General features: G+C 47.6%; 1 protein-coding gene across 1 annotated transcript; it reads right to left on the bottom strand.

The window, feature by feature from the left end:
• Positions 1-4,770: 4,770 nt before the first annotated feature.
• On the bottom strand, positions 4,771-11,428 carry prr7 (proline rich 7 (synaptic)). Its single transcript, XM_026329111.1, has 2 exons — positions 10,696-11,428; positions 4,771-5,330 (listed from the first exon to the last, which is right to left on the bottom strand). The coding sequence occupies exons 1-2, from the start codon at positions 11,036-11,038 to the stop codon at positions 4,771-4,773; spliced, it is 903 nt and encodes a 300-aa protein (XP_026184896.1). The 5' UTR covers positions 11,039-11,428.
• Between the last annotated feature and the right edge of the window lie 1,318 nt (positions 11,429-12,746).

Genomic DNA, 12,746 nt, shown 5'->3' with positions numbered 1-12,746 from the left:
CTGTAGCACCTTTGGGTGCTGGTGAAGTTTTGTTGGCGTAGAGGACAAATGGCGTCTGTACAACCTCCACATTCATCACGTGAGGCACAGAAACCAGCTCCAGTCGTCACTGTGAGCAGAGAGAAGCTCCAGTAGAACCAGAGCCTGTAACCAGTGACGGCCGTTCTCAGGTTCTGGAGCTGGTTTTTGGAAACAGACGGGCCTCCCATTGTTGGTGAGGAAGAACCATGTGAGCCAGGTCAGCGGTGTGGCTCCCTGCTGTGGTTTTAATAGTTTGTGGACAACAATGGAGGTCTACGGCTCAGACCCATAAGCTGAACCAGGTTCTGGATTCACACACATTAGGCTGAGGACACCACATTCATTGGTGCTGCCAGTCTCTGGATGGGATCAGGACTCAGTGACACACACACACACACACACACACACACACACACACAGAGAAAATGGAAAAATACAGTTTTTTTAACTTCCTGCTGTGCAGCTGTGATGTCACAGCAGATGCTCCAATGAGAGGCCAGCATGCTCAGCTGTTACTGTGGCGATGTGGCAGGCGGTTGGAGAGGTGGCTGATGTTCTCGCATGTAAACAAGGCTGAGCAGGTTGCCAGGCAACACATGCTCCCACAGATAAACCCCCCAGCCGTGATGTGATGAGGCTCAGGTCTGAGGGGGGAGGAGATGTCAGCGGTGTGCGTCTTCTTCTGCTGGAAAAATGTCAGCAAGTCACAGCGGGAACCAAACGCTGACCAGGAAACTTCAGGGTCTCTTCAGGGCCGCTGTCACAACTTACTCCTATAGAGACGTGGATCAAATGTTGAAATCAGTAAAGACACATAAACTCCTCGAATTTGGGTCAGAGAGTATTTGTGGTTTAAAGGGAAAGCTTTAGTTTCAGAGCTTTAGGTTCAGTCCTGCAGCCGTCACGACAAACTCTCCTGACTAATTTGAAGGTAAAATGTGAACTCTGTTACTCTGCACTGCAAAGACTAAAGACACAGCAAATCCCCACTTTATTCTTAGAAAGCAGGACAAAGGGTTGAAACCCTGACTGGTCGACTGGACAGTCTGCTCACACAGTTCACCCTGTGAGAAAACATGTAGAGTTGGACTATGACGACAAGTCATTTGGTCCCAGACCCGGACCATGAGATCTTTCATGGTGGGTTCAGTTTTTAGTAATGAGTGCTGTGCAGGTTTTGTATTTGAGGCAGGTTGTTTAAAGTATTTGCCTGTTTTATTCACGTCCTGTTCTCCTTACTGGCTGTTTTAGCATCTAAACCAGCCCGACTCCGTGTGCACGTGTTCTGTGGAAGAACATTTTGATGTAATGACAAAGTGTATGAACAATAATAAAAACAAAGACGTCACACTGTGGATGCTGAGATGTGTCGGCAGATCTGTGGTTACTCGAGCTCGTTGGTGGAACAGTGTTAAATGGCCTCGCTGGTTCTTTATGTAACCTCAGGCTGAATCATCATCAATGTGTCTGTGCTGAGATAAAACTGAGATAATCAGATTCAGTTTTCTGAAGGTGTGAACGTGGAGCGTTTGACCATCTGTGAAGGCCCAGGTGTGATCACACAGTCCAAATAAGACAAGATGACTGACAGCTTCTGGAACAGATCTGTTCCTGAACCTGACCTAATACTGAATTCTACATAGAACTGTAGAACTGCATGACCCACAATATCTAGAAAGTCAATGGTCAGCCTTAGAACCTACAATCTTAGATCCATGGCCTCAGACGGAGAACTCTAGACCCTCAAACACAGGAGTGTCCATAACCTCAAAGGATCCTAGAACGTCAGACCCAGACCTTTAGATCTTTATCACAAAAGACAAACAGACAGTTTTCTAGAAGTCTAGTCTCCACTGTCCTAATTTCTGCTGGAAAGTCAGTCATAGTTCTCTACACTCCACCAGCCCCAAAGGATTTTAGAGCCTCAGACCCAAAATCTGCTCTAACCCTAACAACAGAACCCCAGAATCCCTCAATCGAAACCCAGAACCTCCACACCCTCAAAGACTTTTAGAAGCTTGAACGCTGAATTTAACAATTTCGATCTAATAATCTCTACAAAGAAAGAAAATCTAGAAGCTGAACTTCATCTCCTGAGCTGTGAAAACACAGCCGAGCTGTGACTTGAGTGTGTCGTGCTGGAAATATAACCACAGTGTGTAATTTTGTTTTTGTGCCCTTGTTTTACATAATAAGACTATACACAAGTCAAATTAGCAGCGTGCTTTCAAACAGCAGGGAAATGTCACAGCTTTAAGTCATGCATTTGATTTTCATTAACTGCACATTTGGTCGGAAGAGTCTCCCACTGTGACACAGTTTGGGCATTTAATCAGAAATCAGGCCTGTTAGCAGGAAGCAAAATCTCATTAGTTTAAGAAATGTTGTTAAAATCGGAACCTTTGAAACCCCAGGACTTTCTGAGCTTTAGTTCTCGTGTCTCTTTATTCCTCTGGGATTCGGTGTTGGGCTGAGACCGGAGGGAAGTGACTGGCAGGGAGCACAGAACCAGCAGGAAAGACTCACGAAAAGCTTCCCCAGCGATGGCGACTGGCCTGGCAGCTGTGCCGACTTTTCCGTTTCCCCGTCCCCCAGTGCTGAATGAGACAGCAGAAGAGAATAGTTTGGGATAGAACAGGAAGACGGGAATAAAACAACGAATGAGCACGAAGAGAGAAAGTGAGGATGAAAGTGACTCAGAGGCCAAATGGAGTCAAAGTGAAATCAAAGGCTTTTCTGATTGGCAGATAAAGACATTCAGAATCAATTATTCACAGAGAAGCAGAGAAAAAGACATAAATAATCCTGTTGAATAATTGATCTGAGAGCCTCAGAGGTCAGCACAGAGCAGGACGTCCACCACATCTGCTTCATCATGTCCGATTCCAAAGAAAAGCAACAGGAAACAAGTAGGTCTCATTGGACTGATGCTTATTGGACTGATGCTTATTGGACGGTAGCTGCTCAGATGAAGATGCAAACTGCTGCTGGTCACTGGCCCCCACAGTAAAACCAGGCCTTTATTTTTGATTTGCAGTCAGGATCCATGGTCAGTGTCCCGTCATAATAAGATCAGACCTCTGAGGAGGCTTGAGGGTTCAGTCTATTGATTTCATCAGACCATCGTTAGTAAAGTCAGTGATTCTTGGGTTTTATTCCCCAGTAAAGTTGGTGATGAAACTGAAACTGTGACTTTATTTTGTGGAAACTGGTGAGCACAGTCAGACCCAATGCAATTAGAGTTAATTAAGAGAATTACTGTTAATTACTAATTAGTGTTGAAAGTAGACAACGTGACACCTGTGAAGCTTTTATTGGTGCTTTCTGCTTTTCTTAGCATGTTACCACCTACAACCAAATCAAAAACAGAGACAGACTTTTACAAACGTAGCTGCCTGAAAACCTGCTCAGGATCCTTACACCAATGGTCCAATGGGAAACAATACATGCATTTCATCACAGTCCACTTCTGCTGCCAGGCCGCCTGCTGGGTAAATATATTAGAGTTTGGACCCAGACTGACTCGGGACAGGCCTCAGTGGGACCAGAAAGAACCCACAAAACCTTTTACTCCCCATAATAATCTCAGAATCAAGAACGAGCAGGTAAAAGAAAAGTAAATACAGAAGAATCCAATAAAAAAGGAAGAATATAGAAATGAAAGGTAGAAATATGTTTTTATTTGAACATGCAGTTGATTTTAATTCCACGATGCTTAGAGAGAATCCACTGCTGAACGAGAAATAGGGAAATAGTGTTAAACATAAAAACACGTGTGACTTTTTACACCAAACAAGAGTTTTATTTTCCCATTTTAACCCTTTTTCACTCCATAACGTAGCGGATGACGCCAACTGAACATGTTCTTATTTTACAAGAGAAACTTTGTCACAAAGCTTAAAAGAAAGAATCTATAGGTGAAAAATAAGGTTTGTGTCATGAATGAGCCAGCTAACGCCACCAGGAGGCCCTAAGTACCAGGATGAGCCAAACTACAGCAGATAAAGACGTAACAAAAGCATGTTACCAAACACAGGCCATGGACACTCGGTTCACCGGAGAGTTTGTGGTAATGGTGAACACTGAAGTCAGAGCGAAGGTCGACGTGTGTTCTTGTTCAGGCGCTAATACTCAGAGTCCTCGAGAAGAAGCTGCATCACTCTTCAAAAATCAGAGCAGAGAGGAGACGAGGTCGTCGTGGGTAACAGACAGTTCCCGGGAGCCATGGCAACAGCAGACTGGTACAATAGGTTTCACCGGCGCAGGAAGAGAAGAGGAGGGATGAACAGAATGAGAGGGCGATATGAAGAGCGGAGGTAGAGATGAACAGGAAGCCGGAGGGAGTCTGGACGACTGTCTCCTCGTTTGATGCTCTTCCTCGCTACTGCTCCTGATGTCTCCTCTGCTGTTCAAACAAACCTTGACTCAATTAGCTTTTGACACCCGGATACCTCAGAGACTCCACAAACCGCTTTGAAACGCTGTGTAATTTCCTCTTTAACCCACACACAGAGATGAAATCCACAGTCCCAGCACAGTAAGTGGCACCGCCGCCCACAGAGCTGCACGGGGAATTGAACTCCTGATGCCTCTGCAGCACTTTATCCCATTTTTCTCTCTTCATCTGGTGGCGTCGGTGCCGTAAACACCAAGCAGCAAAGCACAGATGGAGGTCTGTCTTTTAAGATCTCCTGCTTAAGGCTCTATGGGGATGGACCTACGTAGGGGTTGGTCAGAAAACATTCAGGCCTAGACAGCAGTGCTCCGGCCCAGCAGGGGGAAGGCTGTCGGTAGGCCACAGCTGGGCTCCAGTCCCCTCAGTCCATGAACCCCCTGAAGCCCCTGCAACCTTCCTTGGAGTCCGTGTATCCCCCCTTGGAGGGTCTGCATTCCACCTCGGAGCCCCATTCCGTCTTGGTGTGTCCTGGGCTCTCGGCGGGGCATGGTGGCCATCGCAGCAGCAGCCTGGAGAGCGTGGGCCCCTGGCGGGGTGAGGTTGTTGTGGTTCAGGTCCATGTTGGACAGGAGATGCCCCAGGGAGTCCCAGCGCTGGGATGAAGGCAGGCGTATCAGGGAGGAGTAACCCCGATCGGGAATCACAGTCTCCGCGGGAGGCTTGCTGGTCTCGGACATGAACACCGGCGCAGGATCCTGGTGCTCCCTGAAAGGCAGTGGTGCAGCTCGATGTGGAGCAGGTTTCAGGTAAGTTCCCCCCCGTGGGTCAGCCAAGACCTCGCTGTAGGGTGGCGGGGGATCCTCCATCAGGACCGCCTCCTCGTAGCAGGGCGGCTTCCCGAAAGCTTCTGTGTCTGAAAGAAGAAAGAGTCAAATCACAACATTGTCTTGATTTTGGTCAAACACAAAACTAAAATCTGCAGGAGCCCAAAATACATTTTCCCCACAATTTCACGAGGACAGTGAGGAGAGTCTGTGTTTGAAGCTGAAGGGAGGCAGTTTATGATAAATCCACTGCAGCCATCAGAAACCAGCCGACTCTGACACACGTGAGTGTTTCAGCTGCAGGAACAAAACCCATCACGTCAGGTCTGAACTCTCCCATCACATTTCTCTCTCACACACATTTCACTCCCTCGTGTCACCCTCCTTCTTCAGGCGCGCTTGTTTCCGCTCACGCTGCTTCTGTCTGAAGACTCCAGCCTTCCTGCACCGTACAGTAACAGTAACGTCGGAGGAGATTGTGCCCGTGGCTCGTTTGCTCCTTTTTACAAACAAACCCATCATCAAAACCATTTTACAGATGTGAAAATTACAGTTGTGAAAGCAGAGAAGACTGTAATGAGTCATAAGTGTGTGCTGCTGCTGCTGCTGCTGCTGTTTGCTGCTCTGTCACGTACGGTCGGCAGCGGCGAGGCCGTGAACGAGTGATTTCACACTGTGCTGCTGTGGTGGTTTGACATTATCGGGCAAATTGTTTCCATCCAGATGTGCCCGGATTCGTTTAGAGCAGCTGCACAATCTGCTGGACGATGGGAGCAGGCTTCACCTCTGACCGGCTCCCAGCGCTTCAAGGTAAAGACAAAAGCCCACTCCCCCTGAAAGCTGGGTTTGCACACTAAGTCAGAAAAAGCACTGATTACTGCACTTACTGATGCTACTTCAAACTCCTGGTGCGTAAATGAGCAGTTTGGATTTTCTCTCTAATTCCTGCTTCCCTGTAACAAATGTGGCTTTTTGTTGAATGTGGATGTTGTTTTGTCCTCCAGACGTCTGGACCTGTATCTGTCAGGGACTGTGGTCTGGGGGGGTTGATGCAGATTTATCAAAGAGCCGTTTCAGCCTGTTGTCAGCCTGTTGTGCACTGACTGACTGATAACTGGAGCCTTCCCAGCTGCTGCTCTCATTTCACTTTCCTTTGCAATTAAAAAGCTCAGCAGCAAAATGTTCAAACAGACTTTGTATTATTGGTTCAGCAGAAACACCTGTGCAGACTTCTCAGGTGTTATGGGACAACAGCTGCTCCAGCTCCCGACTGTTGGAGCTGAGGAGTAGTTTGGTTTTTTTTCAATAAAGGCCAAGATGTAAACAAACAGCAGAATACGCAGCGCCCCCGTACCCGCCCCATCCTGACCCATCTGAGCTGACTTGGGTTCTGTCCGGTCTCGGTTCTGTCCGTACAGCTGAATAATGTTGAAATGGAGCAGCTTGGGGCCCCCATAGTTACCTGACACGAATTAGTTTGACATACTGCACTGATTCAAGTAATATGAATATGAAGTAATAAAAAACTCTTTCCCTTTGTCCTCACAGTCTGTGGGCACAGTGAGATACTACTTTCAGTACTGTGAGTACAGAGGAAAAGATTTCTGACCTGATGAGACTCACATGGGCTGAAAACATCCGTTTTTTTTTTGGAACCGCTGAAGAGACTTTCTATTTCCAGACTAAAGAATCTGCCCAGATCCTGATCAATATCTGTGAAAATGTTACACAACCTCCCGTCCTGCTTTTAGACTCCAGTGGAGCTGAGATACGAACAGTAGCACATCACAGTGTGAAATGTCTCCCAGGATGAAACATTTTTCTTAATTAAGTAAGTAATTTAGCTCCCGTCTCACTGAAGCGCTCGATTATTTCTGAAATGTTGCAGTGAGAAATGAAAAAAACATCAGTTTCCTGCAGAGATTTGTCAGCTTGACATCTAAATTTAGGAAAATATTAAGAACATTATCATCCCTGGCAAAGAGAGCACTGCCTAGTATGACCTGGGGTGTAGGTCAAAATGTTTGAGTATACGTTTCTACTTTCTACCGCCCCCTGCTGGTGTGGAGAGGCATTTCCTCTCACCAGGTGCAGATCGTACGTGCTGGTTGGCCGTCGGCTGGAGTCTGTGTGGTGCGTTCAATGTCATTTTCTGGTGCAAAACAGGAGGTTTTTCAGGCAGCATCCTCAGAGAAACTACTGACTGTATTAGCATAAAATTTGGTTGCGACGTTCATGTTTCCGTCAGGATAAAATCTAAAAACTTTGGTGATGCTCCGATGTTTCGTTTGACGCCATAATCCAGGTCAAATTATTTAAATATTATTTATTTATGACACCAAAACAAAACCAGTCCACATTTTATTCTTGAGCTTGTTTACAGCCACAAAAACAAACAGCACAGTGTTGGAAACCTACAGCTGTTTGTTGAGCTGTTGTCATGGTGCTGCATGTATTTATGGATGCAAATGTGTGTGTGTGTGTGTGTGTGTGTGTGTGTGTGTGTGTGTGTGCCTGGCCATAGTCTATCACGCCTCACAGAGACTGCACCTACAGGATCAGACTCTCACAGTGGATCAGCTCAGTCCTAACACTACTGTTTCCACTGGGACCATCATGACGCCTGATTCTGTGAGGACCATGTCTCTAACCGGATGTGGTCAGCGATGGTCGGACTCCCAGCAGATTCAGTTTCCATGGAGCCTGGAGTTTCCCAGTTTAACACCAGTTTCTTGGATTTTTGCCCTCAGTTGTAATTGACTGTTCACATGTGCAAAGTGCTTTTAGCTCTGGTTTGGTCAGAGTGTGGAGAAACATCCACTGGTCTAAAAACCTAAACTATCAGCTGAAACTGGCCAAAAAGCTCCAGACTGTTTCCGTGAATCCACAGCGAGTCTCCAAGTGGCTCTCTCCTCGTCTCAGCTCGCTCGTCCTCTGCTGTGCTCAGCTGGTCGGCACCTGCTTCTCCGTTTGCTCTGCTGCTGCCTGGATACTGAACCTCTTCATCAGTCTGCTTTGTGACTGAGGCTCCAGGAGCCTTTTGTTTTATCCGTTACTGTCTGCCTGAACTCGTTAAGCATCTTTGGCAGCAGCTGATGCTCTTTTAGTCGCTCCAGCTCTCCCCTGGTCTCTGTACAGGTTTTGTCTACCCTCCTCCTCTGCCTTCTTCACCTGTGTCTAGATGTATTAGTTTTATTGTATGATTGTATGAGCTTGTTGGAGATTCTAACTGTTGTGATGCTGCTGACAGTCTTTTTCTCTGCAGTTGCATTTTTCCCAGTTCAGATGAGTTTTTCCGGCTGTTCCAGGGTTTAAGGTTGAATTCCTGAAAAGCCAAGTTGCCTCGTGTTTATCTCTGATGTTTGGTGATTTCCATAAAGATGCTTGGAACAAGTTGTGGGCTCAGGCATTTTGCAGAGTTGGACCACGGCACATAACCTGCAGTGTTAGACTGTGGCTGTGGTTGCTAGTAGTGACTGTATGAATGAGGCAGGGCGGTGATGAAAAGAGCATTTGGATCTGGTTCCAGTCCTCAGACTCATCACAGAATGTCTGCTTCTCTTAAAACTAAGATCTGCGTTAATGTGGAAGCTCTTCCTGCTTATCTCTCACACACTTTTTCTTTAGCAGAGATGTTTTTAGTTCTGTGGTTAACAGTTGAATGTTGCACTGTCTCTGGATCTGATCGGTGCAGCGTCAGCAGTGATGCGGACATTGTACTGGACTGTTGTGGTGAAGAGGCAGCGGACTGGCTCTCACCTGGCTGTCCCTGCACTGCAGCAGACAACATCTGCATGAAGTTCCCCTGTGATGTAGCTCGGTGCCACAAGGCTGCAAAGTCCAGTCTCATTCACAATGAACTGTTGCTGACTCGGGCCTTTGAATCCATATGTGTGAGCTCAGTGTTCCCATTGCACATGCACCTGGTGGATGCCCCAGACCAGACCAGACCAGACCAGACCAGACCAGACCCAGCTGCACAGGTTAGACGTCCAGCCAGTCTCGGCTGCCTCCACCGTCTCGTCTGCAGCAGGTTGTCTGTGGGTCCTGACCCAGGGAACAGCTGGAAGTAAAGGAAGCTCAGAGACTTGACTTGTGAATTGTGAGTAAATCAGCAAGTTTGAGTGTTAGGACTCAGCTACGTCTCAGCACAGGAGGGCTGCTTACGAACCGTCTATGTACAAACTGAGGGGAAGGGTCCTCTCTCTCTCTCTCTCTCTCTCTCTCTCTCTCTCTCTCTCTCTCTCTCTCTCTCTCTCTCCCACTGACTGTGTCTTTCTGCTCGTCTCTCTGACTTTGCCCCGGCCGTGTTGTTGCTCGCTCCGATCCTCCACAGCCACCGCCTACGCCTCGGCAGCAGCTGTCACTATGACGCCCCGCGGGGGGGAAGCTGCCCTGCAGGCAGGGAGGTGGAGGCTGAGGACCTAAACACTCTGAGGCTAAAACACTCTGATAGACTACGTAATGATCCTCCTCCTGTCCTCGGCTCTTCTGTCAGCGTCTGGATCCTCAGAGGGACTTTCTTCTCTGTCTTTGTCGTGATTGTCAGTGAAAGTACAGAAACTGAATTAAATCAGCACAAAACAGGACGTGACAGGTTTGGTATTTGTCAGTGATTTCACACTCAGCAGTAAAGAGGAGAGTAATGTGCTGGAGAGAAGCCCTGCAGTGAGTTTGTCGTCCACGCTAATTCATGAACGAGTTGATATTTTGAGTGTTTCTGCTGAAGTGTAATTACAGTGTCAGAGAAATGGAAGGAGCCAACTCTCACTGATTGTTTCATGCATTATAGATTATTATGGATGTGTCCGAGTCCGAGGCAGCCGGCTCTGAAAACCTTCAACCTTTCTGAGCTGAGTCTCTCGCAGATAAAGTTTGTAGTAAAAACGGATCATAACCAACTTTAACCCCAGAAACACATCCAGCCCACCATCATTCACAGGTACTGGGTTCTCATTTACGCTCGTGTCACTAGTGGTGTCAAATTCAGTCTGCAAACAAACATCCACAGTCTCCAAACCGTCATCCCCTCAGCTCAGCTCTATTTGCATCTTAAAACCCAGTGCTTAGTTATTCTAAGAACTTTATAACAGATCTAACTTCATGGAGCCAAGAACTTTTAGAAGAATAACGAAGCATAAAATACTCCCACTCAGTATCCACAGATCCTGTTAGCGTGCCCTGTGCTCTGGATGCTGCACGATGCCAAATACCGAAAAGCTGATGAGGAACTGAGCATGTGCTGAGCCCACACTCGAGGTTCAACTCATTTATCCAGGAAAATCCTAGAAATTACAGAGCCCCCCTATAATCCACCAGTGCTAATGAGCAAAAACACAGGAAATACAAACCGAACAACAAACATGTTATAACTCAACTGCAGAAACATAAAGCAGGATTAAAAACCACTGTGCACATATATAATGTAATACGGACAAACAGCCTTTATGTTACCTGGCAGGCTGACCCAGGTTGCTTGTGGCAGAGGATGAGGAACCTGCAGAGGAAGTGGTGGCGACAGGGTTTGAGGAGGGCAGAACTGCGGCGGCTCCCTGCTCAGCTGAGGTGGCGGTGGTGGTGGAGCAGGTGGCGCTGGTGGGAATCCCGTGGGGTGACAGCTGAGCGGCTCCATCTCTACGGTTCGTAGACACTGCTCCCGGAGCCTCTCCTCGCGGCGGCGCTTCAGCCGGCGCTGCAGGAAGCTGCAGAAACAGCAGAGCATGACGACGAGGGCCCAGACCAACCAGAAGCCAGCGAAACAGGCCAGGAAGGTGTAGGTGCCCTGTGACATCACCATGGCGGTGACGGGACGGGCAGCGAGTTCCCCCCAAGGCCCGAAGAGGTGAGTTTACAGATGTGCAGGATGGGATGTGTATGAGGTCCAGTTGTCCTCTGCACACTTCTGAGTCGGCTCTCCAGGGTCAAAGAGCCAGATTCTGGCACATTCACCACGTTCAGTGATAAAAATATTACTAATTAAAATGCTGACAGCTTTCCTGTGGGCTGTAATCCCAGGGTGAAAAAATAGATGCAAATGAGAAATGGCGTTAACAGCAGTCACGGACTTCTTGCTTGTTGGTGCGATAAATGACCGTAGATCACAGGATGGTCCGGGTCCAAACTATGTGACTGGAAAGGATTAATTTAGTCTTTAACCTGCAAATAAAAAAGACTTCTCCTTTCTGTTTGCAGATGCTGTGTATCTGCCCAGATGTGTTTGAAAGCAGCTGCACTTCTCATTTAGAGGGAGTGTGTGTGAACCCCAGGACAAACACACACCTTCAGTCTGTTATTCCACAGGTCGACGGATCAACCCTGCACCTTCCCTGGTGTTTCAGCAGCAGCAAACATCCATTTGAATCCTCCTCCAGACTCCTTCCAATAATCAGACCCTCTTGGGAGGTGGATGCAGCTGCAGTGGCTGAAAGTGTTTACGTCTTTTCTGATGGAAGGTCAAACTGCAGTGGCATCGTCACCTGATTTTTGATGCAGAACTTTAGCTCGAGTGACAAAAGGAAATAAAAATCAGAAAGAAGAAGTTGAAGCAGGAAGTCACAAAGGGCTGTGGGTCAGATGAACTTAGGCATCGTCCAATCAGAAGCGACAAAGAGCCCAGAGGTGCTGCGCGAAACCTCGTCGGACCGGTTCGGCCACGTGAAGGGAAACAGCTGGTCACGGTGTCGGACTTCACGCCGCCCGGACTCAGGGGTCCGTCTACGATGCCGGGACACCGAATTCTTCCCTCTCAGATCTCGGCCGGACTCCTCGGCCTCAGGCTGCTCTGCAGAGACACACGGGGGGAAGAGGCCACACTTTGAACACAGAGAACGCAGAGCAGAAAAAACAGAGCAGAGGCTGCAGGGTTATAGATCTCAGCTGTTCTGGCAGGATTATGACAACGACCTCGGGGGGTGAGTATCAGTTTCACACGTCAGAGAGCAGCTCAGAGAAAATATTCACAGCGAAGTAAAGAAAGACACTGAGTAACTGGGGAAAAACAGAATATATTACATAATATTACTGTTTTCCCTTATTCCTTCCATACTACAGTCACCTCCCAGATATGTTTAAACATTCACATATGAAGCATTTTCTCATCTGACGCCTGCGACTTTTAAAACCATTACAGGTCACAAACGGAAGAAAACGAGGATGAATCTAAATATCAGGACTTTCAGAGCCAGTCTGAAAACCCAGCTCAGGACTCTGGCTGTGTTTGCAGACTTATTAAAAGTGGAAAACTCTGCTCCTCCTGTTTGCTCATTCTCATTCTCCTTGAGACGTGTCTGGAACCTGACTGGAGTCCACCTGAGGCAAACTGGCCTGATTGGACAGAGACTAGAAAGGAACACACCTGTGTCTATAGGTTCCCACAGTTCCCACTGCACGTCAGGACAGAAACCAGGACATGAAGTCCAGGAACTCTCTGTGGACGCCTGCGAGGTCCAGCACAAACTACATGCTAATGTTAGCATGCTGAGTTTAGCATTTAGCCTAGTGCGACC

Source organism: Mastacembelus armatus, chromosome 14, assembly GCF_900324485.2.
Source record: "Mastacembelus armatus chromosome 14, fMasArm1.2, whole genome shotgun sequence".
Taxonomy (NCBI): Eukaryota; Metazoa; Chordata; class Actinopteri; order Synbranchiformes; family Mastacembelidae; genus Mastacembelus; species Mastacembelus armatus.
This window is presented reverse-complemented; position numbering and strand designations above follow the sequence as displayed.